General features: G+C 33.5%; 1 protein-coding gene across 5 annotated transcripts in view; it reads left to right on the top strand.

Annotated features, from left to right (window-relative positions):
* GLS (glutaminase) overlaps nucleotides 1–23,185 on the top strand; it is an 82,225-nt gene that overhangs the window by 37,147 nt on the left and 21,893 nt on the right. Inside the window, exons 8-16 of one of the 5 annotated variants that reach the window (XM_069070188.1) lie at nucleotides 3,695–3,727; nucleotides 3,825–3,883; nucleotides 8,683–8,749; nucleotides 9,250–9,300; nucleotides 14,180–14,356; nucleotides 15,336–15,467; nucleotides 17,658–17,750; nucleotides 18,696–18,748; nucleotides 18,917–21,610. In XM_069070188.1, coding sequence (XP_068926289.1) covers nucleotides 3,695–3,727; nucleotides 3,825–3,883; nucleotides 8,683–8,749; nucleotides 9,250–9,300; nucleotides 14,180–14,356; nucleotides 15,336–15,467; nucleotides 17,658–17,750; nucleotides 18,696–18,748; nucleotides 18,917–18,968 — 717 coding nt within the window. In that variant the 3' untranslated portion in view covers nucleotides 18,969–21,610. Of the gene's footprint in view, nucleotides 1–3,694; nucleotides 3,728–3,824; nucleotides 3,884–8,682; nucleotides 8,750–9,249; nucleotides 9,301–14,179; nucleotides 14,357–15,335; nucleotides 15,468–17,657; nucleotides 17,751–18,695; nucleotides 18,749–18,856; nucleotides 21,611–23,185 lie in introns of those variants that run through there. The other 4 variants (XM_069070189.1, XM_069070187.1, XM_069070190.1 and 1 more) reach the window with 4 other exon arrangements.

Below are 23,185 nucleotides of genomic sequence, written 5' to 3'. Positions count from 1 at the left end.
TAGTTGATTTAACACCTTAAGATCCAGTGTTATAAATGGGTTCTACTCTGCTCTGTATCATTTCTTTGCTTTTTCAGAGTTGATACAGAAAGTTAACTCTCCCTCCAAAGTTTAGTTCTTTACCATAATAATAAAGCATCTTTATAAGTAGTGTACAATTGCAAAGTGCTTCATTCCCCATGCATGATGTTCACAGTAGCTCTCTGAAATAGGTAGTAAGTATGAGAGTAATTGTCCCTGTTTTACAGGTGAGAAAGGTGGGTTTCAGAGGGCTGTTAATTGTCTAGTGAAAGGCAGGGAAGGGGCAGCTAGGTGGCACAGTGAATAGGGGCACTGGCCCTGGAGTCAGGAGGTCCTGAGTTCAAATTTGGCCTCAGACACTTAATACTTACTAGCTGTGTGACCTTGGGCAAGTCACTTAACCCAAGTTGCCCTGCCTTCCCCCCCAAAAAAGCAAAAAAAAAGGGGGGGGCAGGGAAAAATCTCAAATTCAAGTCTTCTGACTGAATACATTTCCAGTTACCCTTCTGCTATGCAGTGTTGTCTATTTGTAGTTGAGAATTTTATTGCTAGAGGTGAGTGAATCTGGGTAATGTGGTACTACTATGTGTTTGAGGTTATTTTGTGCAAACTACCAAAAAACAGTTTTTGTACTGTATATGTTATACAACACTTGAAAAGTTAATTAAGGGGGTGGCTAGGTGGCGCGGTGAATAAATAGAGCACCAGCCCTGGAGTCAGGAGGACCTGAGTTAAAATCCAGCCTCAGACACTTAACACAATAACTAGCCATGTAAGCTTGGGCAAGTCACTTAACCCCAGTTGCCCTCCAAAAAGCAAAAAAAAAAAAGTTAATTAGGAAGTTGGTTAGATTTTTTTTTTAAGTTTCTTTTGTCCATTTCACTTTTTCCTCAAGTATTTACACTTTTAAGAATTGTTTAATCAATTGCTTAATCAAGACTTTGTAAATTTAAAGTAGCATCTTTTTTAAGAGTATTGTAAAAATGTACATGTATTAATTTTATTTATACCTTTTCCATAAAACATTAACTTTTTTAAAAAAGTAGAGCTAAATGAATAATCCTAAACTCTTATTTTTAATTAAAATCTCAGGTTCATATAGATAGGACAATGAAAATTTCTAGCTTGTATAGTTTTTCAGGTTATCAGAGATGACGAAATTTAAAGTTTATCTAGATACATATGTTGTAGGGATTCCATTTGCCATTTTAGATATAATGCTTACTGTGTAAAACTACTTTATATTAATTTAGAAACTTTTCATATTTATGTGTACATATCTCTAATAAAGGAATGATTGTATTTATATATGTATACATAAAAGCATGCACACAGTCTATATGATATATATACACAAGCATGCGTATGGTAAATGTAAAAATGTTTTTGTGTATATATGTTTATATATACATATACATGTGTATACACATGAGCACATATGTTAGGATGAAACCTGCATGTATATTTTTCTCCAGTGTACAAAATGTAAATCTGAAACATAAGAAAGTCAATCACCCTGTCCGCCCCCCACCCCCCAAAGACATACAAAACCTAAATTGTAGTTTTATGAATCTGTTGTAATTTAAAGGGGGAAAATTATACTAAACAATTACTTACAAGTTATTATTGGGAAAATATAGGTAGCAGGAACATTTAATTTTAATGATAGGTGGGACTTAATTTCTATTACATTTAAATGGTATTTCTAACAATTTGAATCCAAAACATGGAATTTGTGGTCAAGATACTTAGTCCAAAGCCATTTAAATGTCTTCTTTTTCTCCATTATTCATAACAGAGGATGTGGATTTAAGTTATGACTTTCTTAACACATTTTAGATAATATAAATGAGATATTATACAAGAAACTTGTTCATTAACTGTTACAATTTTTCAAATGTTCAGTAGAAGCAAAATGAAAATTTCTTTCCTTGATTTGCTGATATATTAATCTCAGGCATGTGCCTATAATTAGAATTTAATGAATTTTTATATTTGTCATTTTAAATAATGACTCAAGAACCAAAATAAAGCCAGATATAAAAAATTTATACTCATACAGAACTAAATAGAATCAAAATGTAACTTGCTTTATTTTACTAAATGTATAACCAAGTAATTCTCCATATGACATCCCATAACTAATGCTGGCGTACCTTTCCAAAAGAGATGTTCTTTGTTCTTTTTAAAAGGTTGAAAAGGTTTTTGTGGTTTAAATGTTGTTACATATTTTACAGCATTAGGATCTATGGAATATTTTGACAACTGCAACACAGTTCAATGAAGTTGGTAATTTCTTCTTTTAATTATTTTTCATTGAACAGCTGGGGAGTTACATTTCTACATTTTGTATTTTCTGCTATATTTTAGAAACAAAACATTCTGATGGAATATTTCATGATGGAGGCTTTGTAGGGAAAACAGTTAGATATGACTGCAATATGGTTATTGCTTAGTTGCCTTTATTTTGTACCTATTAAGTTTGATTATTAGTGCTCATTTTTGATACAACAATATGACGTTCCTTACAACTAGTGATTGTATGTGTGACTGCACATCCTCATTCTTTTGTGGATAAATTTTAAATGCATGGAATTCACAGATTATCAGCCAACACCCCAATCCGTTGTAGAGTGGAAAAGCAACCTGGCTTTATGCATTTCGCCAAGTAAAATATTGATACATTATTCCTCCCTTTATAATAAAAATATGATTTTTTAGGATACAATTTATATTTTATAAAGTAACTGCATTATTTTGTATTAAACTTTTAAAAAATATTTAAAGATGTATTGTTTCTGTTGTGGTGCATATCACCAATTAATACGTTTGATTTCAGATCTACAACTTACTGCTTTGTAAACTTCTCTGAGGTAAAATGAAACCATTTGGTTACTTGGAAACAAAGTAAGCTTAGTAGGGTTTTTCTGTTTAAATTTGCAGTGACTCAAATGTTAGAATTAGAAAGATGAAACAATACATCTTCCATAAACTGAACTTGCTTCAATGCCACATTTTGTCATAGCCAGTTTTCTACAGAATGGACTCTGGAATAGAATTGATAGCCAAAGGTATTGGTGTAGTAAATGATATTAAGTGTAGACTTCTCTCTACACCAGTAGTTTACATACCTAGATTTTTTTTTTAAATTCTATAACAAAATCCTAGTTAGCTTTGAAAAATAACTTATTCTTCTAACTCTGGCACTGATTAAGGTTAGTTATTGAAAATAATAATTAAAATGAAATTGTTCCTATGCTAAGGGTAAAACTTTATTTTAAGTCTTTGATATTAAATTGACAGCACTAATCCTAGCAAACCTGAACTAGGAGCAAAATGTGTTAATGAGAAAGATTGGAAGAATTTTTTTATACTTCTAGTTAGCTTCCGTAAAATTGTGTTGAATTTTTGAAATACTTAAAATAAAGCATTCCCTTCCTCCTCCAAATCCATTCTCAACATACAGGTGTTTGATGAAAGAATTTATACATAGTAAAAGCAGAATTTATCTAAATACTAAATTATTTGAATAGTAGTTTCTTAAATTTAAAAGTACTAATGTGCCAATTATAGTGGTAGAAATTTTAAAGTACTGGATTTGTATGTAGTTTAAAAGTTTATTTTTGGTAATTAACATGTTAACACTTTCTTATCTCTCATTTTTTCTTTGCAGCAAGGAGTTAATAATGCTGAAAAATTTGATTATGTAAGTGAACTATATTTCCCATTTTGTCATCTTCAATATTTTTCCTATTGATGATTTCATTAAAGCTTTTTTAAAAAATTAAAATTTTGTTTTATAGGTGATGCAGTTTTTGAATAAGATGGCTGGTAACGAATATGTTGGATTCAGTAATGCCACGTGAGTCTCTCCTATTGGGTTTGCTCAGTGTAGGGGAGTTTTTATGTGTGATGGGAAGGGAAATGTTAGTCTAAATTATTATAATACTTTAAAACGTACTTTTATGTAGTTATTCAGAATTTGGAGCTAAACTAATATGTCAGCATCATAGAAGTATTTGGAAACTTTTTCCCTTAAATAGTTTGGCTAATCTTTTGACTTTTCTTAAAGTATTAATATTTTTAGAAACTGGCAAGGGTCAATTCCAGGAAGAATACTGTTGACCACATATTTCAATTTAGTGATGCTTTTATTGCCTGCTTCTATCCAACAAGGTGGAAATCTTTGTTTCCATATGGTTTCTTACATGATAAATGGTTTAAAGCAAAAAGCATCATTAGAGTAAACCCTTATTTTGTTGTAATCATTGTGTATATTGTTTCCTGAACTTTACTTACTTCACTTTCATCATTTCGTATAAGTCTTTCTTGCTTCTCCATATTCATCATGTTCATTATTTTTTACAGCACAATAATATTCTATTCTGTTCCATTCTTGTACCACCATTTGGTGGTGGGGGGGGTGCCTTTTTTTTTTGGAGGGGGGATGCAGGGCGGTTGGGTTTAAGTGACTTGCCCAAGGTCACACGGCTAGTTTTTTGTGTTAAGTGTTTGAGGTCGGATTTGAACTCAGGTCCTCCTGACTCCAGGGCCAGTGCTCTATTCACTGCACCACCTAGCCACCTTGTACCACTGTGTACAGAATGGATTGTGTTTAAGCATCTCACTTAAATCATAATTTTAGCTATTCCCCAAATTAATGTGCATGTACTTTGTTTCTAAGTCTTTGCTACTGTGGGACATGCTGGTATAAACATTTTGGTGTATATTGAGCCATTCTTTTTGTCAAGTGACATCTCTTGGATTACATGCCTTGGAATAGAATGTCTGGCTCCAAAGTTGGGGCATTTTAGCCACTTATTTGCACAATTCAAAATTGTTCTCCTAGCTAGTCATATTAGTTCACAGCTCTACTAACAATTCATTAGGTTACTGTCTTTCCACAACACCTCCAACATTGAATATTCCCATCTTAAAATCTTTACCAGTTTGCTGGATGTGACGTGATACCTCAGAATTGTATTCATTTGCATTTCTCTTTACTGTTGATTTGGATCATTCTTTCATATGGTTGTTAATGGGTCAGAATTAATCTTGAGACCTGTTTGCTCCTATCTTTTGAGTACTTATATATTAGGGAATATCTTTTTTGTCTTATATTTCTGTTAGACTAGTAGTCTTAACATTTCCCTTACTCTTCTATCCCTAAATACATAGATCCTTTTAAGGGTTTCTATATTTATACAGTTGTAATTCTGGAGGAACATTCAAAGGGCAAAATCAGCAAACAAGAGAAGTTTCTTTAACTCTCAGGTGTCTTCACTAAAAGTTGTTTCCTAATATTATTAGGAGTCCAGGAGTAGTTAAATTTTGGAACTCTGCAATAATGTGTTCAGGCAACTAGCTAGACAGGAAGACTTGAATTCAGATCCTGTTTCAGATACTTGACTAGCAGAGTAACCCAGGGCAAGTTACTTAATCTCTCTTTGCCTCAGTTTCCTCATCTGTGAAATGGGGATAATAGTACCTACCTTAGGATTTTTGTGAGGAAAAAATATTTGTAAAGTATATTACAAACAAAAAATTTAAGTTATATATAAATAATAATATATACCAACATATAAATACTAACTGTTGCTGCTGTTGCAACTTCTACCACCATTACCACTATTATTATTGTCATCATAATCATACTTAAACTCCTCTGATTTCATGAGTCCAGTGGAACCCTTGGGTCTTCCCTTCCATAAGCAAGATAGAATTTTTCTTTGTTCGTTTGTTGACTAATTTGCTATATATTTATTGATTTTATATATAATATGCAAGGCCTTCCTCACCTTTTTTCATTCTGACCTTGTAGGAAAAACTATACAACATTTCTGAGGGAAAGAGAAAAGTATGCTGTGTACAGAATGGATTGTGTTTAAGCATCTCACTTAAATAATTATTCTTTGTCAGTTCATATTCTACCTATCTACTTTTAACATTGAGCTCTGAAATTGCCTGCTCCAACTTTTATCACTCTATTTTTTTCACACCCTTCACTCATCCAGGTTTAGGAATCTGTATAGCTCATTTGGAATTGGTTCCTTTAAACCCAACACTCTGTTTTCTAAGTCTGTCATCCATTTTTAGGCATGGTGGCAAATGACTGTAATCCCAGACACCAAAGTAGGTGGAGGCTAGTGAGAATTCTAAGCTATAGTGGGGTTACTATAGGGTATTACACAAAGTTCAGTGTCAGTATGGTGAGCCCTCAGGAGTGGGGGATGGGGTGGGGGGGATCAAGTTGCTTGAAGGAGGGGTAAACTACTCTAGGTTAGAAATGGGGAGCAGATTAGAGCTCCCATGCTAGTGAGTAATGGGATGCAGTCTGAGAATGGTGCCTGTATTTCCAGTTTGGGAGAGGTGGGGATATCCAGTACTAACAAACGACAAAACCTTGATGTACTCTTCTCACCTGGCATCCCCCCCTTACCCTTTTGATCTTCAGCTATTTCTTCCCTGCCAGTCCCTAATTCTGGGCCATTTTCATCCCCTTTAGAGCCACAAAATATTGTTGAAGGAAGTTAGTTAGAAAAGTGCTTTGATGAGTCCACACTACAAATTTATACTTAAAGTAGGCCCTTACTCGGATTCTTATCTTAGTAACTCCCTATCATATTCTCCACACTAGCTTATTCCATGATTATCTGTCCATTAATTTAGGATTTCATTAGTCAGAATATTCTGTTCCTTAAATACTACATATTTTTATTATACTAGATTTTCGATTCATAGAATATCTTAAGATGTTTAAGAAAAATTATTCTGGCAGCTGTACATATTTGGATTAGAGCTAAAAGATCAGTGGAAGCTGACTATTAAAGTCGTTCAGACTTAGAAATAATGAATGTTTAGTTGGACTAGGATGATAACTGTAAAAATGGAAAGGAAGAGGTGAATTAGAGTTCTGTAGAATTTGGATCATAGCATCATAAGCCATGACTGTCAGACATTTCAAAATTAGAATTTAGGAAGCTATAATTTTTCCTTTTTTAAGCAGCCTGTCTTTGAGTCTCCTTTGCAGTGACTTCCATATGGGTTGACAGTGTCCTATATGGTACTTAAGTTTTTTCCATTTCTCTTTAAAATTAAAATTGTGAATGTAGTACATCCAGAAATAGCAATTCTTTTTTTTCACATTTATAAAGCAATTTATATGTAATTTCCTTACCCTGAGCTTTTTAGTGTAAAGAAAAAAGACAAGTTGTAGTTTTTCTAGGCCTTTATGGTATTAGAAATAGATATCAGATTATGTCTGCATGTGGATTTATGTAAGAGTAAAGCTGAGTAAATGGGATGTTGCTAAGCAGGAGAAATAGCTCTGAAAATACAAATAAAGTTAAGGAAACAATTTTATCTCTGTCTTTGATTGCTAGATCTTGTAGATATGACTTGCTATTTTTGAAACATTTGCAGTGACAGATGGAGTTGTGAGTCTTCATGTGTCTCAGAACCTGAACTATAGTTCTAATGGCATATGTAGTATAAACATTTAATTTAATGACTTGGTTAATAACTAACCTGAATTTTTTTAATAGTTAAGGCTTCTACTTATTACCATACCTGGATTATAAAGATTTCCTTCTAACTAAAAAAAACAAATCAGCTTCATACTAGAATGAAATTGTCCTGTTTTCTGGAGATTCCTAATTTTTATGATACCTGTTGTAGTTTATTTTCTATGCATACTGAAAACGAACAATAAATAGTAGAACAAATGACTCTGGTTCAGACATTTAGAAGTTCAATGGATGAACTGTAATAAAAAAAACAAAACAGGGCTGTCCTGAGCCTCACCTGGGCACACAAATATAAGTACAAGACAGTTTTTAATTCTCAGAGACCTTCCATCATAATTAGGGGACACAACACATATGGGATGGTTTCGATTCAGGGCAGATATAAAGGCCCAGTGGCCCTGGGAGTTCTTAAGGAGAAATGGCAAGACAAGTGGTAAGGACCTAGTGGTCCACCATTCTACCGGAAGTGCTGCAGCACCACATTATCAGTGGTCATGTCCCTGGGGGTCAGAATGGAGCAGGCTCAGGGTCAGCATCTAGTCAATAGCAGCTATCATTTGGTGGGAACTGGGCCATGGGGTTAAGGGGGAGGGGAAAGGAAGATTGGGTTTTCCTGCTGAGCCTTATGGGTGAGCTGGCATGGGGGCACAGTGAGCTCTCCTCTACCAGAATCTTTGCTAAGTGTAGAATGTATAACTCATTTAAGCTCTCACAACCTCTTGAAATATCCAGTATCTACCATATACTTTAACTCTTTAATTTCCTTCTATATGACAATTCCCTGAAAGATCTAGTATTATTTTATAGAAATGTCTTATGTAGTATACCCCCAAAACAGCTTTGTTGTAATCTTGCTTTCTTAGGTGAAAGACTTTGTTATTGTTAAGAAAATAGCCTTTTCAAGAATATTCTTTTGGTGATTCAGTATTGTTTATGTCAACTGTACTGAATTGCTATATGGGCACAGCAGGAGAATTCTTGAAACTTGTTTTTAGTGACATAACATTCCATGAAATGTTTGATTGTGTATTTCTTTCTGGAGATTTTACTTATATATAATTTAGTTTTTAGAATGCTACAGTTTTACAGAATTCCTATGCTTTATTCTCCAGACTGAATCTGTTTTGTTTCCCAGGTTTCAATCTGAACGAGAAAGTGGAGATCGGAATTTTGCAATAGGATATTACTTAAAGGAGAAAAAGGTTTATCAATCTTTGTTTTTTATTACAAATTATACTTTTGTGGTCCTGCTTTGTCTCAGTATAGATTATTCTGTTAACCATTGATGAATGATTGTACTAACCCCAATACTTAGCATTTTAAGGTATGTAACACACTTAACATGGCAAATGGATTTTAAAATTTTATTTTAAGTTAAAAAAAAAAAACATGATATACTATCACATTCTTAACACTCATTTGTGATTAGTGACCTTTCCTAATTCCTTCTACATTGTCCCTACTTCTCATTGCTATAATATGCCTATGTAGGTATCTCTTTACCACAGAGTTTTGTGAATTAAATGATAAGACTTTTTTGTTGTCCACAATAACTTTACAAGTTTCCATCATTATTATGTTAAAGCAGCATCTGGAATGGATATTGAATGCTGTGATTTAATATTGGCTTATTTTGAGCTTTTAAAAAAGTTTCCCTTGTGCCCACATGTTTGTGATTGGTTCTCTTCTTTTTTTTTTCTAGTGTTTCCCAGAAGGCACAGACATGGTTGGTATATTGGACTTCTACTTCCAGGTGATTTGTTATGATTTCTCTATATAAAATATGTACATTGTATGTAGGATATTGTTTCTGAAAAGTTGCCTATGAAGCTGTCTATATACAAATTTCTCATTTAACTTTCATTACAAATGTGAAAAGATTGTCTCTAATAAACACTTTTAGTAAACACTTTTAAAGTGTTTTTTTAATAAACACTTTTGCCCAAGGACAAAAGGGTTTGCAGCCTTTTATTACACTTTAGAATTGAATAAGCATTTAAAAATTATAAAACTAAAAAAAAATAATTTTTCTGTTAAAGCATTGGTACTTTGAAGCTAATTGATACTTTGACCCGTGATTTCATTAGTATAGGTATTCCAACACAGATATCAGCAGTTCCATATTTCATGTTGCATAGGCCAAAAAAAATAATTGTCTGAAGGCTGGTCTTCTTGTTAGAAACTTCTTGGCATGACAGTAAAGCATTGGAGCAGTAGGACTTTCTTGGGGAAGGGAAAGCACTTAATATTTAAGTATCAAAATACTTTACCAAAGTTCTCCAGATTTTAAATTAAGGCTGGATGTGAAGATGCATGTATGGAGAGACTGAGGCTGGAGGATTGTTTTGAGCTCTGGAATTGTGGCCTACAGTGGAGCTAAAGACAACTGAGTGAACATCCATACTAAAACTACACCATTAGGGTGCCTGTCAGGGAGGCTACCAGAATGCCTACAGAAGAAAAAACCAATCCAAGTTAGAAACAGAGAAAGTCAAAAGTAATAGAGTACTTGGCAGTCAGAAAGAGAATCCTGCTTCAAATATTTACTAGTTATGTAAGCTTGGGGTAAATCACTTAACTTATTTCTTCCTCAGTTTCCTAATAGCTCCTACCTTTCAGGGTTATTGTGAGAATGAAATGAGTTAGTATATGTAAAGCACTTTTGCAAACCTTAAAGTGTGCTGCATGAACACTAGTAGTTGGTATCATTTTCTGTTGTTACTATTTTCATTATTATTCTACACGAATCAGCAGTTGAGTCAGGCCTGTGAATGTTCTCCCTCCCCCCCAAAAAATAGTAAGTGAAGAGTACCTGATTTGTGAACCTCCATTTACTACTGGAAAAAGACTAATTACCTTTTTTTTTTTGGAGGGCAATTGAGGTTAAGTGACTTGCCCAAGGTCACATGGCTCTTTTTTGTGTTAAGTGTCTGAGGCCGGATCCGAACCTAGGTCCTCCTGACTTCAGGGCCGGTGCTCTATTCACTGCACCACCTAGCTGCCCCAAGGCTATTTTTTTTTTAAAGACTCCCACTCAGCTATGATAGAAGGATATTTCTTTTATTTCTGGGATTATGGGATCGTGGATTTAGAGCTTGAAAGACTATTAGAGAACTGGGAGGGGACTTTTGGAATTTTTGTTAGAAGACTTACCTGCTTCTACTTGCTATTTAAATAATCATTTTTTATAATTAAGTCTTTGACAGTGAATTTCCCTTCCTGTTATATAGTGTGGGGTACTGACTGTAATATAGCCTAATATATTGGTGAACTCAATATAGATTCATCTTGGATTTTTCATCTAGATATATAACTCTACAGAATAGTCTTGCCCTCCATAGCAACTTCATATGTATGATGTAGTCATTTTCCAGTGTTCTTGCACCTGTGTAGTATTTTTACTTCTGAAATCACTTCATTTAACCTCTTAGCTTCTCTTTATAAAGTAAGTGTAGTCAGATTACCTTAATAGAAGTTGAAAGATGATAAAATTACAACTAAAAAATTCTTACATGGTTGGAAACTGAAGGCTAGGACACATTTTTTTCTCTTTAGAGAATGCCTTTTCTTAAGACTTGCTACTCTGATGTGCATGCCTGTGTTCATTCTTTTATTTTTTAAAATTGTGATTAAATTATATGTCATCTAGTTAATATTCAGTAAAACCTGATTAAGTAGAAACTACTTACAGGATCCTCATCAGTAGCATTACCTGCTGTCTCTTGCTCATTTCCTCCTCTTGTACTCACTAGACCATAGGAATTTTTCCTAGGCCTTAGGAAAGCATAACTATCTTTTTTGCCGCTTTTGGTCTGAATTTTTAATTATGTTTAATTTAACTATCCTAGCAGGACACATGGTCAAGTAGTATCTAAAGTACTTCATGTAGCCTGAAAATTACTGAAGTTCATTTATTCATTGGAAAATGAAAACTGGAAAGATGAGTGAATTTCAAATTAAGATGCTAATAATAATAGACATTTATATAGTGCAGAATCTTTTGTGTACATTTTATCTTTTAAGTAGTCTTATAAAATATAACTTGCCATTTAACAGTAGTGTAAACTGAGACTGAGACACCTACCTATAGTCAAAGAGCTAGGGTTAGAGGCTATAATGAATCACTGACTATTACTAGCATAAATCTCCCCTATCTTAAGGATAGAGAATTAGCCAGAAAAATATTAAATGCTACAAGGTGTGTGGGGGTGGGGTTTGCCACGCATAAGCAACAAATAGAAACTGATATTTTTGAGTAGACTATTCTGCTTAGCATCATTTATGAAAATTTTTCTGTTTCAGTGCTGTGACTTTGTTAAAAAGCCGCTCTGCTACAAGGGGAATTTACTAAGGAAAAATTAAAGAGATGGAGAAAATCTTAGTTGTAAAGTATCCCAACTTCCTGTTGTTTAGCTGAGGGCCAGAGAGGTTGTGACTTGCCCCAAAAGTCACACAGTAAGATAGCAGCAGAGTTTTTAAATTTGTAAATGTGTTTTTGATTAGCTGACATTGGGTTTCATGCTGCTCTGTATTGCCTGTATACTGTAGTGTGCTTTCCCAAAATATTGGGAAAGCAGTTCCCCAATCCCTGTTCAAATACAGGAAATGTTTACTTTCTTGAAGACCCTTTGTGAATTCTCTTTGACTTCTAATATTTTTGTCATTTAAAAGAAAAGTTGTCATTTGAAAAAAATGTGCTTACTTTTTTTTCAGTCTTAATTCCTAAGTAAATTCTAATGTGAAAACTGGGTTTAAATATAAAAAGTTTTAGTTCAGCATTTTTTCTTGTGAAAAAATTTTGATAAGGTAAATTCTAGTTTAGGCACATCCTAACATCCAACCCACACAGCAAAGTTCTTCTGCTCTGTTGCTTCTCTCTCCTTGATCCCACATACTATCTAGCTATTCTCACTTTCTCCTCTTCAGTAACCTGAATATTTTTCTTCTGAAATTTGGGGGTTTAATTAATAAATCAACAAGCATTTTATCAGATGTATATTCTATACCAGGCATTGTGCTAGGCATCAGAGATTCAAAGACACAGAAGTCTGGAAGAACTGTACATCTGTGGAAGAAAGTCATGAGTTTCACTATAGACATACTGACTTTTAGATCCTTTGGGCCATCTAGTTTGAAATTTCCGGTAGTTAGTTGGACATTTTTCTTACTGACTTTGAGATATTTGGATATTTATGCATTTCCATCATCTGAATAATTCTTTGCTTAGCTGCTAGTTTATCAGTAACTTGGACTGGAAGAGCTGCAACATCCTTCTGAGACAGAGTTCTCTAGGGTTCCCTGTGACTTTTCTGTAATTCCTTTAATGAGCCAGATAGATCTCAATGGGAGAGAACCCAGGGCCCAATATATAGATCTGGGTAGGGATAATAATTAAACCCATGGGGTCTAATTAAGTCATTGAAAATGGAGGTAGGGAAAAAAGGGGGATCCAGGACAGAGCATTTGAGTGTACCCCTAGTTAGAGGGTGGCTATGTCTGGTGATTCACAAAGGAAACTGAGGAAAAGTCAGAGAGGTAGATGAACTAAGAGAGAGAATACAAGTGGAGAGGGTTAAGGACTTTATTCTACGTAATTTTCAGATATGTGCCAAATATTTGTCTCAATGAAGGGGTAATCCTAGTATATGAAACGTGTGGGAATCAAATACCCATTTATCTAATTTAACTTTTTTACTTCTAACGTATTGCCTTAACTTTTAAAATATGGCATATTTCATTTTCCTTGTTGTTGAAATAAAAATGTGTCCTTTACATTGAGTATTCATACTGTTTTAGCAATATAAAGTGGTTCTTGGTTCTTGAATGAATGAATGAATGAAAAAAAATTATTAAATGTTGACTGTGTGTGAAGAATGGGGTGTACATATACAAAATACTCTGCTCTCAAGGAGCCTGGATTCTAATGAGGGGTCAACATATTGAGAAAGATTGGCCAGGGAGGTATATTTTAGTTTGGAAAGTTACAGGGATGGTGATTAGAAGAGCCATAGATTGATAAACTCTTTCCCATACAAGTGGCAGTATTGATTTGGTTATGGTTCCAAAAGTAGAAAGTGGAGAGGGGACAACTATGTATGTGTACAGTAGCAGTGTAGTTGGTAAGAGGGCAACAGGGTAGTTGGTCTGGGGCTACTTGGATATAATGTGTCCCATGAGGGACTCAGCAGTCAGGCAAGTAGGACTTGGAGTAATTTATATGGGAACAATGGATGGGGAGAGGAATGGGGAATGGATCTGTAATTTCCTTGGTTCAAGGAGCCCCCCCCCCCACACCTCCAGGTGAGGAAACTTCTACCAATGAGAGAACCAGTATTCCTTGAAGCAGGTCTACTACACGATACAGCCTCATTTATATTGTCAATTTGGGACTGGGTTCTAATGCTGTTGGCTGCTAGAGTGACAAACCATTTATCAGAGAGTTTTTTTTTAGTAAAGATATATTTAATGTCATCCTGTAGGTTCCCCACCCTGTATGGTAGAACCATTTTATCCCCCAGGAAGAGAGTTGTCATAAAATAAGAATTAAGATAGCCTGACCTAGGAGTTGATTTTAAATTTGTCTTATGGGAGATTAGAATTTACATTTTCAGAATTCTTTTTTCTTCTTTTAGTTGTGTTCCATTGAAGTGACTTGTGAATCAGCCAGTGTGATGGCTTCCACATTAGCTAATGGTGGTTTCTGCCCAATTACTGGTGAAAGAGTACTCAGCCCTGAAGCAGTTCGAAATACACTAAGTTTGATGCATTCTTGTGGCATGTATGACTTCTCAGGTCAATTTGCTTTCCATGTAAGTAATTATTACATGCTAATTTTCTCTAGCAAGAAACTAGTCTGGACTAGTTTTAAAAGATGTTCAGAAAACATTTGTACTTTGCATTTACACTGGATAATGGCTTTTTAGAGTTTTATTATCAGGGTTAATTTATTACAGAATTGGTAAGTAACAGCTAAGCATTATCTTTACTGCTCTTAAAAACTCTAGGACTAGTTTATAAAAATACTTCCTGTTCATTTGTATTTTCAAGGTCAATAGAGTCATGCTTATAGCTGTTAATGTTTAGCACTGGGGTGATTAATGCTTCAGGAATTCCTAAAGTTTAAAAATAATCCTTTAATTGGTAAACTCTTAGCATACATGGTTTAGGAAAAGTGAAAGGACTAAAAACACAAGAAATTTCTTTCCCTATGTTAGCCTGATTAAGAACATATTTTTCTTCTCTTTTACCTGTTTTCCACTTATAAGTGTAGAAGAGTGTGTGGTTTCTTAAAAAAAAAACCTTTATGTTTCAAGCCTTATTTGTGTAGGGGGTAGGGTTGGGGGGAATCTTTGTTTTATCTTTTTTTCCCTCATGGTCATTTACTCAGTAACCATTTAATTTTCTCAACATCCAAAACACTAAAATTGGCATGATGTTAATTTATATAGTGTTGGTTATTTTGAAGAGGAAAGGGAATTTGAATATAACTCATCCCTTGTTTTTCATATTTTTTTTTTGTATTCCCAGATCCCCACAGAGATCCCCACACTTCTTTGAGAAGTTAATGCATTTAAGGATTCCATCATCCTACATTTCCAAGTCATAGGTTATAGATTACTTGGGTGGTGTAATGGATTAATGCTAGATTTAGAGACAGGAAGATAGAAATTCTGATTCTGACAGAGGTTTAATACATTTGCAAACCTTTAAGTGCTGTATAAATGTTAACTTTCTTTACTCTTTATAATCATGTTAGCTTGAATGAAATTTTTCTTTAATGTTTTGCAGGTTGGTCTTCCTGCAAAATCTGGAGTTGCTGGGGGCATTCTTTTAGTTGTTCCTAATGTTATGGGAATGATGTGCTGGTCTCCTCCATTGGATAAGATGGGCAATAGTGTTAAGGGAATTCACTTCTGTCATGTAAGCAAATTTTCTCAATAACAGTAGTAACCAAAGAATTATAATATTAAGTCGGTGTTGTTAGAAACTAATACTTTTTCGCCTATGTTTAATTGAGGGTTGATACCCAAAATAAATAAGAAGAGAATAAGGGAGCATATAGCTGCCATTGATGAATTCCACTGTCCTGGATGAGTTTTGAATCACTAGGATAGATCACATTAGCCATATTTTAGGACACTGAAGAACTAGCAGATGTGATTCCTGGGCCCTTGTTGGGGATCTTTGAAAGTTCACGTAGAATAGGAGAGGTATACCACAGGATTGGAGGAGGGAGCATTGTTCAGTTTCCAAAAAGGGAAAGATAAAGATAATGGAGTATGCAGGCTAGAGACTAGTGAACTTAATTTTGATTCCTGACCCAAAAAGTCTTAGAACATTAAAGGGCCAAATCTTTATAGTAGTGAACATCTAGAAGAGGAAGCAGTGTTCACAAAAAAACAATGTGGCTTCACTAAGAAAAAAATTCCTTTTTTGACAGGATTACTAAACTGATAGATACAGAGAAGTGCTGTAAATATAATTTATCTAGGTTTTATTCCAAACATTTGGCAAAGCCTGGTGTTACTTTTGTGGGAAAGATGGAGAGATGTAGGCAGGGTTTTATTAACCTTTTTCTGTCATAAACCCCTTTGGCAGTCTGTTGAAATCTACAGATCCCTGCTCAGGATTATGTTTTTAAATGCCTAGAATAAAATACATAATATTACAAAGGATACCAATTGTATTGAGATACAAATATCCACATTAAAAAAACAAACACGTTCATGGACCCCAGGTTAGTATTAAAAAATACTATAGTGAGTATAGTGTAAATAAGTGGTTTTAGAACTGGTTGAATGGCCAGGTACAAAATAATAAATCATTAGTAGTATTATGTTAACTTGGAAGGATGTTTCCAGTGTGGTATCCTAGGGATCTCTGCTTGCTATTGTGATATTTTAATAGGTGACTTAAATTAAGGGTGGTAAGATGGCATATTTTTCAAGTGCGCAGATAACACAAATTTAGGTGGAATAGTTAACATAATGGATGAGTTTTAGGATTCAAAAAGCTCTGTATAGGTTAGAGCTTTGAGCTGAATGTATATAATGAAATTTAATAGAACTAAGTTTCAAATTTTATATTTAGTTTTAATAAAAACATTCCCAAATACAAGGTCAGTATTGCATAGCTATGCAGAAGTTTGAAAAAGATACAGGGGTAAGATAGGGGTTAGTGAACTTAAAATGCAGTTATGAGTCAACAGTGTGATAAAGCAGCCAAGAAAACTAATGCAACAGTCTGAATTAAGAGACACTTAAGGTCAGTGACTAGAGAAGCATTGACTTCTGTATTCTGCCTGGGTCAGAGCATCCTTTTCCTAGAGGATTGTATTGAGTTTGGGAAACCACATTTTAGGAAGGACATCAGTTAAGGTGGAAAGTATATAGAATAAAGTACTCAGCATGTTGGAGGAAGACCTTAAATTCATTTCCTGAGAGACTCAGTTGAAGGAATTAGGAACTTAGACCCTGGTAGATACAACTGTTCTCCAGGTGTTTGAAGATCCATTATATGGAAGAGCGCCCAGATGATATGCCAGAGTGCCTAACTAGGAACAGTAGATGGAAGTTTTTGTTCAGTGGTTTTTCAGTCATATCCAATTCTTCAGGATCCTGTTTGGGGTTTTTCTTGGCAAAAATATTGGAGTGGTTTGCCATTTCCTTCTCCAGCTTATTTTATAAATGAAGAAACTAAGGCAAACAGGGTTAAATGTCTGAGTCTGGATTTGGTCTCAGGTCTTACTGATATCAAGTGTGCCACCACCTCGCTGCCCTTGGGTATGGAAGTTAAAGAGAGTTAAATTTAGGTTTGATGAAAAGACAAAAGTAGAACTGACTGCATTTTCTTTTGCCTTTTTTTTTTTTTTGGAGGGCAATTGGGGTTAAGTGACTTGCCCAAGGTCACATGGCTAGTTTTTGTGTTAAGTGTTTGAGGCCAGATTTGATTTCAGGTCTTCCTGACTCCAGGGCTGGTACTCTATTCACTGCGCTACCTAGCCGCCCCACTGCATTTTCTAAAAATGTGTTTTGTATTGGGAATATTCATTCATGATAAATTATTAACAATTAGCAAGCTAATTTCTTATAGCATCTCTTTAATTTACAGGAACTGGTTTCTTTGTGCAATTTCCATAACTATGATAATTTGAGACACTTTGCAAAAAAACTTGATCCTCGAAGAGAAGGCGGTGATCAGAGGGTAAGCTAAAACTATTTTATACTATACTGTAGGCTGTTTTATAGTAAAGGAATGAGAGATGTACCGTTCATTGGTATGTCAGTATTTAATAAAGCATTTTAGTTTAGGTTTTTATTTACTGTGAGTGAGTCTAAATAAACTAGTCTAAGCATTTGTGGAAATTATCTTGAATTCATGTATATACTTAGTGCTTTTCCTTGTGTTTTTAAAAACTAGATCAGTTTATTAATAAATTAGTTTTCTGTCTTCTGCACTACTTACTGAATAAGAGATTTGGGATTCTTTATAGCGATAGATGTAGGTAGACATTGGTAGTGCTGCAAACAAATATGCCTTGTTTTCAATGTTTGTTAGTTTAAAAACCGAGTTGTGCTTTGAAATGAGCCTTTTGTCCTGACTACAACGTTGGTGGATATGTTAGAAAAGAAGGCAGCTATAGAGTTAGTGGTAGAGGTTACAAAGTTGAGAAGGAAAATTTTCTAGGTCATGGTAAGTTAAATATTTTTTATTTTAAAAAAGTTTAATTATGTGCGCATTTTCAACCAGTAATGCCCTCAGTTGAAAGTTGTGTTTTTATTTGTATCAGTGGGTTAGGTTTCAGTATTGCAGTGTTCACTATCCCCTTGTTTTTGAGGCTAGCTTCAATGAGAGGCAAATTCAGCATTATTGCACTTAAAAAAATATTGGGTTGGTCATCGGACTCATGTGTTGGGAGTTTTCTTTCAGCTCTTTTTTTGCCTTTCATGTAACATGAATATAGTAATTTTTAGATTATGGAAATTTGAAGCTTCTATAACTAGAAAAATATCTGATAAATGCTATATTATGCTCTTGCTATTCTCCTTTGGAATAATAATAGTGATAATAGCTAACATTTATAGAGTGCTTTAAGGTTTGCAAAGCACTTTACATAATTTATATTATTTGTTACTCTCTTTTGAATAGTTTTACAAAGTATATAAAAATAATGCAAGACAAGATAGAACCTTCCATAAGAGGTATACTAAATTACATGAAATAACATGTGGTGGTGGTGGTGGTGGTGGTGGTGGTGGGTGAATGCTAATGGATTCTAATAACATTCATTGAAAAATACCATTTTGTAGCTTGGACCTTTCTTCACTCAAGTGCACTAATAAAATTATGTATGTTGCTTGAACAACTAGCATTCCTTTGGACCCTTGGATTATGAAAGTCTCCAACAAGAACTTGCTCTAAAAGATACAGTATGGAAAAAAGTGTCACCTGAGGCAAATGAGGACATCTCCACAACTGTAGTGTATAGAATGGAAAGTCTGGGAGAGAAAAGCTAAAGGAAATGGGTTCTAGTGTCAGAATTTTCTTTATTGAAGCTCATAAAATGTCTTTTGTTTTATGCATATTTTCAATATTTATTTGATTTATTATTATTATTATTTTGTTTTTCAACTTTTGGGGCAAGCCATGGACTTTTATTCCCTTTTGTAAAATCCCCTTGTGTAAAACTATCAAAAATCAAAATCTGAATTCATTGACCTTTTGATGACAGAAAAATAGGCATCAAAGAAAATTGATTTTGAAGAAAACTATAAAAAAGGAACATCACTTATTTTAAAATTCTCTAAAATATTTTGCAACAGTTAGTTTTATATACTCATAAGCTACATTTTCAGATTGTAAAAATAGAAGCTCTTGGTTTCAGATCTCTTACTAAACTTTTATTTTTCAGTTCTTTAAACTGACTGACATGTATCTATAAGATCATTTTCTAAGCCAAATACAAAGAGCAAAGTAACCAATTTTCAGATTTATTTTGTTTAATGCTAATCATTGACACCATATCAGAATAGTTCTAAAATACAAAGTAACTTCAAGTTAAGCTCAGAAATATTTTTGTAGCACTTTTTTGATACTTTGTATTGCTTTTAATATTTTAAGTTTTTTTTTAAGTCTGATAGTGAATAATGTAATGCCTAGTTACTCTTTGCATCTCAGTGTTGCAGTAATGATGAAATTTCAATGGGTAGGGAGTAACTTGTATTATTCCTAAATACTCCAGCCAGAATAACTTCATATGTAAAATTCTCGGATTGCTAGATTCCTAGAAGGAACAAAAGCATTTCTAAGAGAAATTGTCTCTGATTATTAGCAGTTTTATTTTCATTTTCCAACTCAAATTTTTCTAGGTTATAATTAAGCACAAAAGTATGTCTTTTTTTTTTTTTTTTGCTTTTCTTGAAGGTTTTTTTTTCCTTCACGATAAAGTAGGAACACATCTGTTAGCTTCCAAAGATGTTTTATTTGCACTGTTTAAGTGTAGTGACATGGGAATGCACTCAAGAACTTTTTGGAATTTAGTACTACATAAAGACATTTAATTTTATATTCTAGTAACTTAAAATGTGTATTGAGAATATGTCCAGTTTATTACTTTGTATAATGGAAAAAACCATAACTATGATAAACATACTTAAAAATTATTTTGACAAATGATATTTTGAAATTACACAGGACCTATTCACAATTCGTCCCTCAGTTTACCTGCTTACTTTACTGAAAGTTCCATAATAGGCCAGTTCCTTATTCTTGTCTAAAGCTATAATAATTTCTTTTGAGAGGGATAGAACATGTAGACTTTGTAATTGTAGGTTATACATGACAGAGTAAAGATTAATAAGACATAAAATAAGTTGTTCAGAACCCTTAGACAGAGGAGTTGTTTGTGTGACTGACCAAAATGAAGCAATTTCAGGTTAAAGACAAGATGGTGTGGCAATACAAAGCCAGCCTTGAATCCAAGAAGACTTGGGTTCAATGTGTGTACCAGACACTGGCTTTGTGACCTTGAATAAGTCAGTTCTCTAGACGGTGCTCAAAAACAAAATTTTTTAAGGTTTTTACCATGAGTCATATGATTATTTAAAATCATATGATATACTACTGTTATGAAATCCATTATTGTTTTTTTAATTTTTAAAGTAGGAGGGGCTCTTTTGGAGGGCATTTTTGCCATTGTAATCTTGGACCTGATTCAGACTCCTAACATTCCTCATATAACTTGCCATTAGAGGTCTGAACAGGTGGAATGCCCAAAGCAGTGAATTGGAAGGTTCTCTTTTTTTCCCCTCCCACCTATCCAAATCCTGCAACTATTCATTTTGTCATAGGTTTTATTTTTTAGAGCTAACATATTTAATAAAGTTGATTTTTGTTAGTAAAACTGGAAATAGTTATGAAAATATCATGAAAAGGAGCTCTTTTATTTTCATCCATTTATATATATTTATAATCTTATAAGCTGTTTATTTGTAGGATTTACCTCACTTTGTTGAAAAATTTAAATTTTCATTTAGAAGTAGAATAACCACAAAATTACTCCATTAAGTTTATAGAACAAGAGCCAAAAAATTAAGAAAATATTCAAAAGAGAGAGAATGAAATGATGAGAGGGAGGATACTTTTGTGAATAGGACCCAAAACATTTATAGTTAAAAAAAAAAAAAACCGTTACCAGGGTCTTAAAGGCTTTTATCTTGTATCTTTCAGTATTAACAATACTATTGCCAAGATAATCCTTTAAAAGTGCTCATGATTGTTGGGTTTCATTTGTTTCATACCATTACTGATTCTTGATATTCAAGCATTTTAGAAGTTAGTATATGTTTTTCTTTGTTGGCATCATTGACATTTCATTTGAAATGTACATTTCTTAAATACTTGGTTTTTTTTTTTAGCATAAATGTTGTGCATTTTGCTTGAGTATTTAGATTTAAAACATTTGTCTTATTTAGCCTCTTTTTCATTGCTTTGTATATTTAATGTACCTTTTGTTTCCAGCATGCATATTTTTTGTATTGTATAATAAATTTATTTTAAGCTGATTTTATTGTTTTGAAAGTGTTTTTTGATGACAATAGCTCCAACTATTTATACAACTCTTATGTTGGAGATTTTTAATTTAGAAAAAAATTTACTAACAATGCCTCCATGATCATTTTTAATTATAAAACTGCTATGACAAGAAACTGGAAATACTTAAAGGTGCATCACTTAATTTTTTTTCTGCACTGGGGCTGTGGGGGGACTTTTTTTTGTTTGTTTGTTTCAGTTTGCTTTTGTTTGTTTTTTATTGGTTGTACTAGAAGCATTTAAATAAAGATTTTCTGTGAGGGTTTTGGGGTGGGGGGAAGGTCGGTGTTTTCCATTTAGTACCATTAATTCTCTCCTCCACCCAAAGCCAGTACAAACCCTTGGTAGATAAATAAATATTCAATTAAATTACTTTCTGTATTCTGAGAAGAGAATATTACTAATTTTGACATAATCCTAGATTTTTATTGATTAATACATGATCCTGAATTTATTCATTTATGACCTGTAGAGTAGGGAAAATGTATTCCTCAGTTCAATGAAGAATGAGGTTAAAGAATGAGGTTAGGTCTTGGAGCTGACACATCATATACTGTAGAAGCCTGATCTTGACCCTGTGTATGAGAAATTCGTTTTTGGAATTACCTCGTTATGAAAGTTTCACAGTGTGGACTAAATTGTTAAATTATTTTTTTTTAAGTTACTATTAAGCTCACTTTTCCCACAAGTTGCATTTTATTGGTTTTTAAATTGTTAGATTAAATTCTCACCCTGTACTATTCTTGTTGATGTTTTTTTTTTTCATATGATCTTCCCCAGAAGAAGGCCCAAGGCCTTCCTCGGTGGGGTTTAATATGTGGAATTCAACTTCAAAATAAGTTAAGGAACACCTAGATTATAGCAGGGATACCATGATTTAAATTAACAAGGTAGAAAAACATAATACTTAAAAAAAATTATATCAGATTAAATGGTACACATCCAAGATTGGACATTTTCCTTTTGGGGGAAAATACATACATAGTAGACTAGACAGAATTTTATTCTTAATAGCCTATTTTACTTCACCAGTAGGGATTTGCACATTGATTTGTTTTGCCTCATTGATGACCTTGGAAACCTTTGAAATGTGTTTTTAAAAGGTAACATTTTTTATTTCTTAGAGAAATGGATATATCCAAAATTTGTGCCTCCCTTGCTCTGTTTGAGTATTTTTAATCCTTTAAACACTGTTGCCAATATTATAAAAAATTTCCATGTGTAATAATTTGGAGAGACACCATAACTTGGATTTTGGTGTACTAGTTTCACAATAGACCATTTTGCAATATCATTTAGATGAAGTGTCTCCCAACATAATTTTAATTGCTTTGGCTTAAAACACTAATTTTTTTTGTTTATTCATACAATTAGAAAACATGCCAAGAAGTTTTTATTTGTATCCTCATTTGTACTCTTTATTATTTGTTCATAAGACAAATAATGTTCATTTTTTCTATTGCATTGAAATAGAAGATTTCTTTTGTTATGCCAATTAGGTGATTTCTTTGAATGCTGTATTATGAAATACATCAACTTGAGGAAAC

The sequence above is a fragment of the Petaurus breviceps genome, unplaced genomic scaffold, assembly GCF_028583685.1.
Source record: "Petaurus breviceps papuanus isolate PSGF00001 unplaced genomic scaffold, PetGlider_PUasm1.0 90804, whole genome shotgun sequence".
NCBI lineage: Eukaryota > Metazoa > Chordata > Mammalia > Diprotodontia > Petauridae > Petaurus > Petaurus breviceps.
This window is presented reverse-complemented; position numbering and strand designations above follow the sequence as displayed.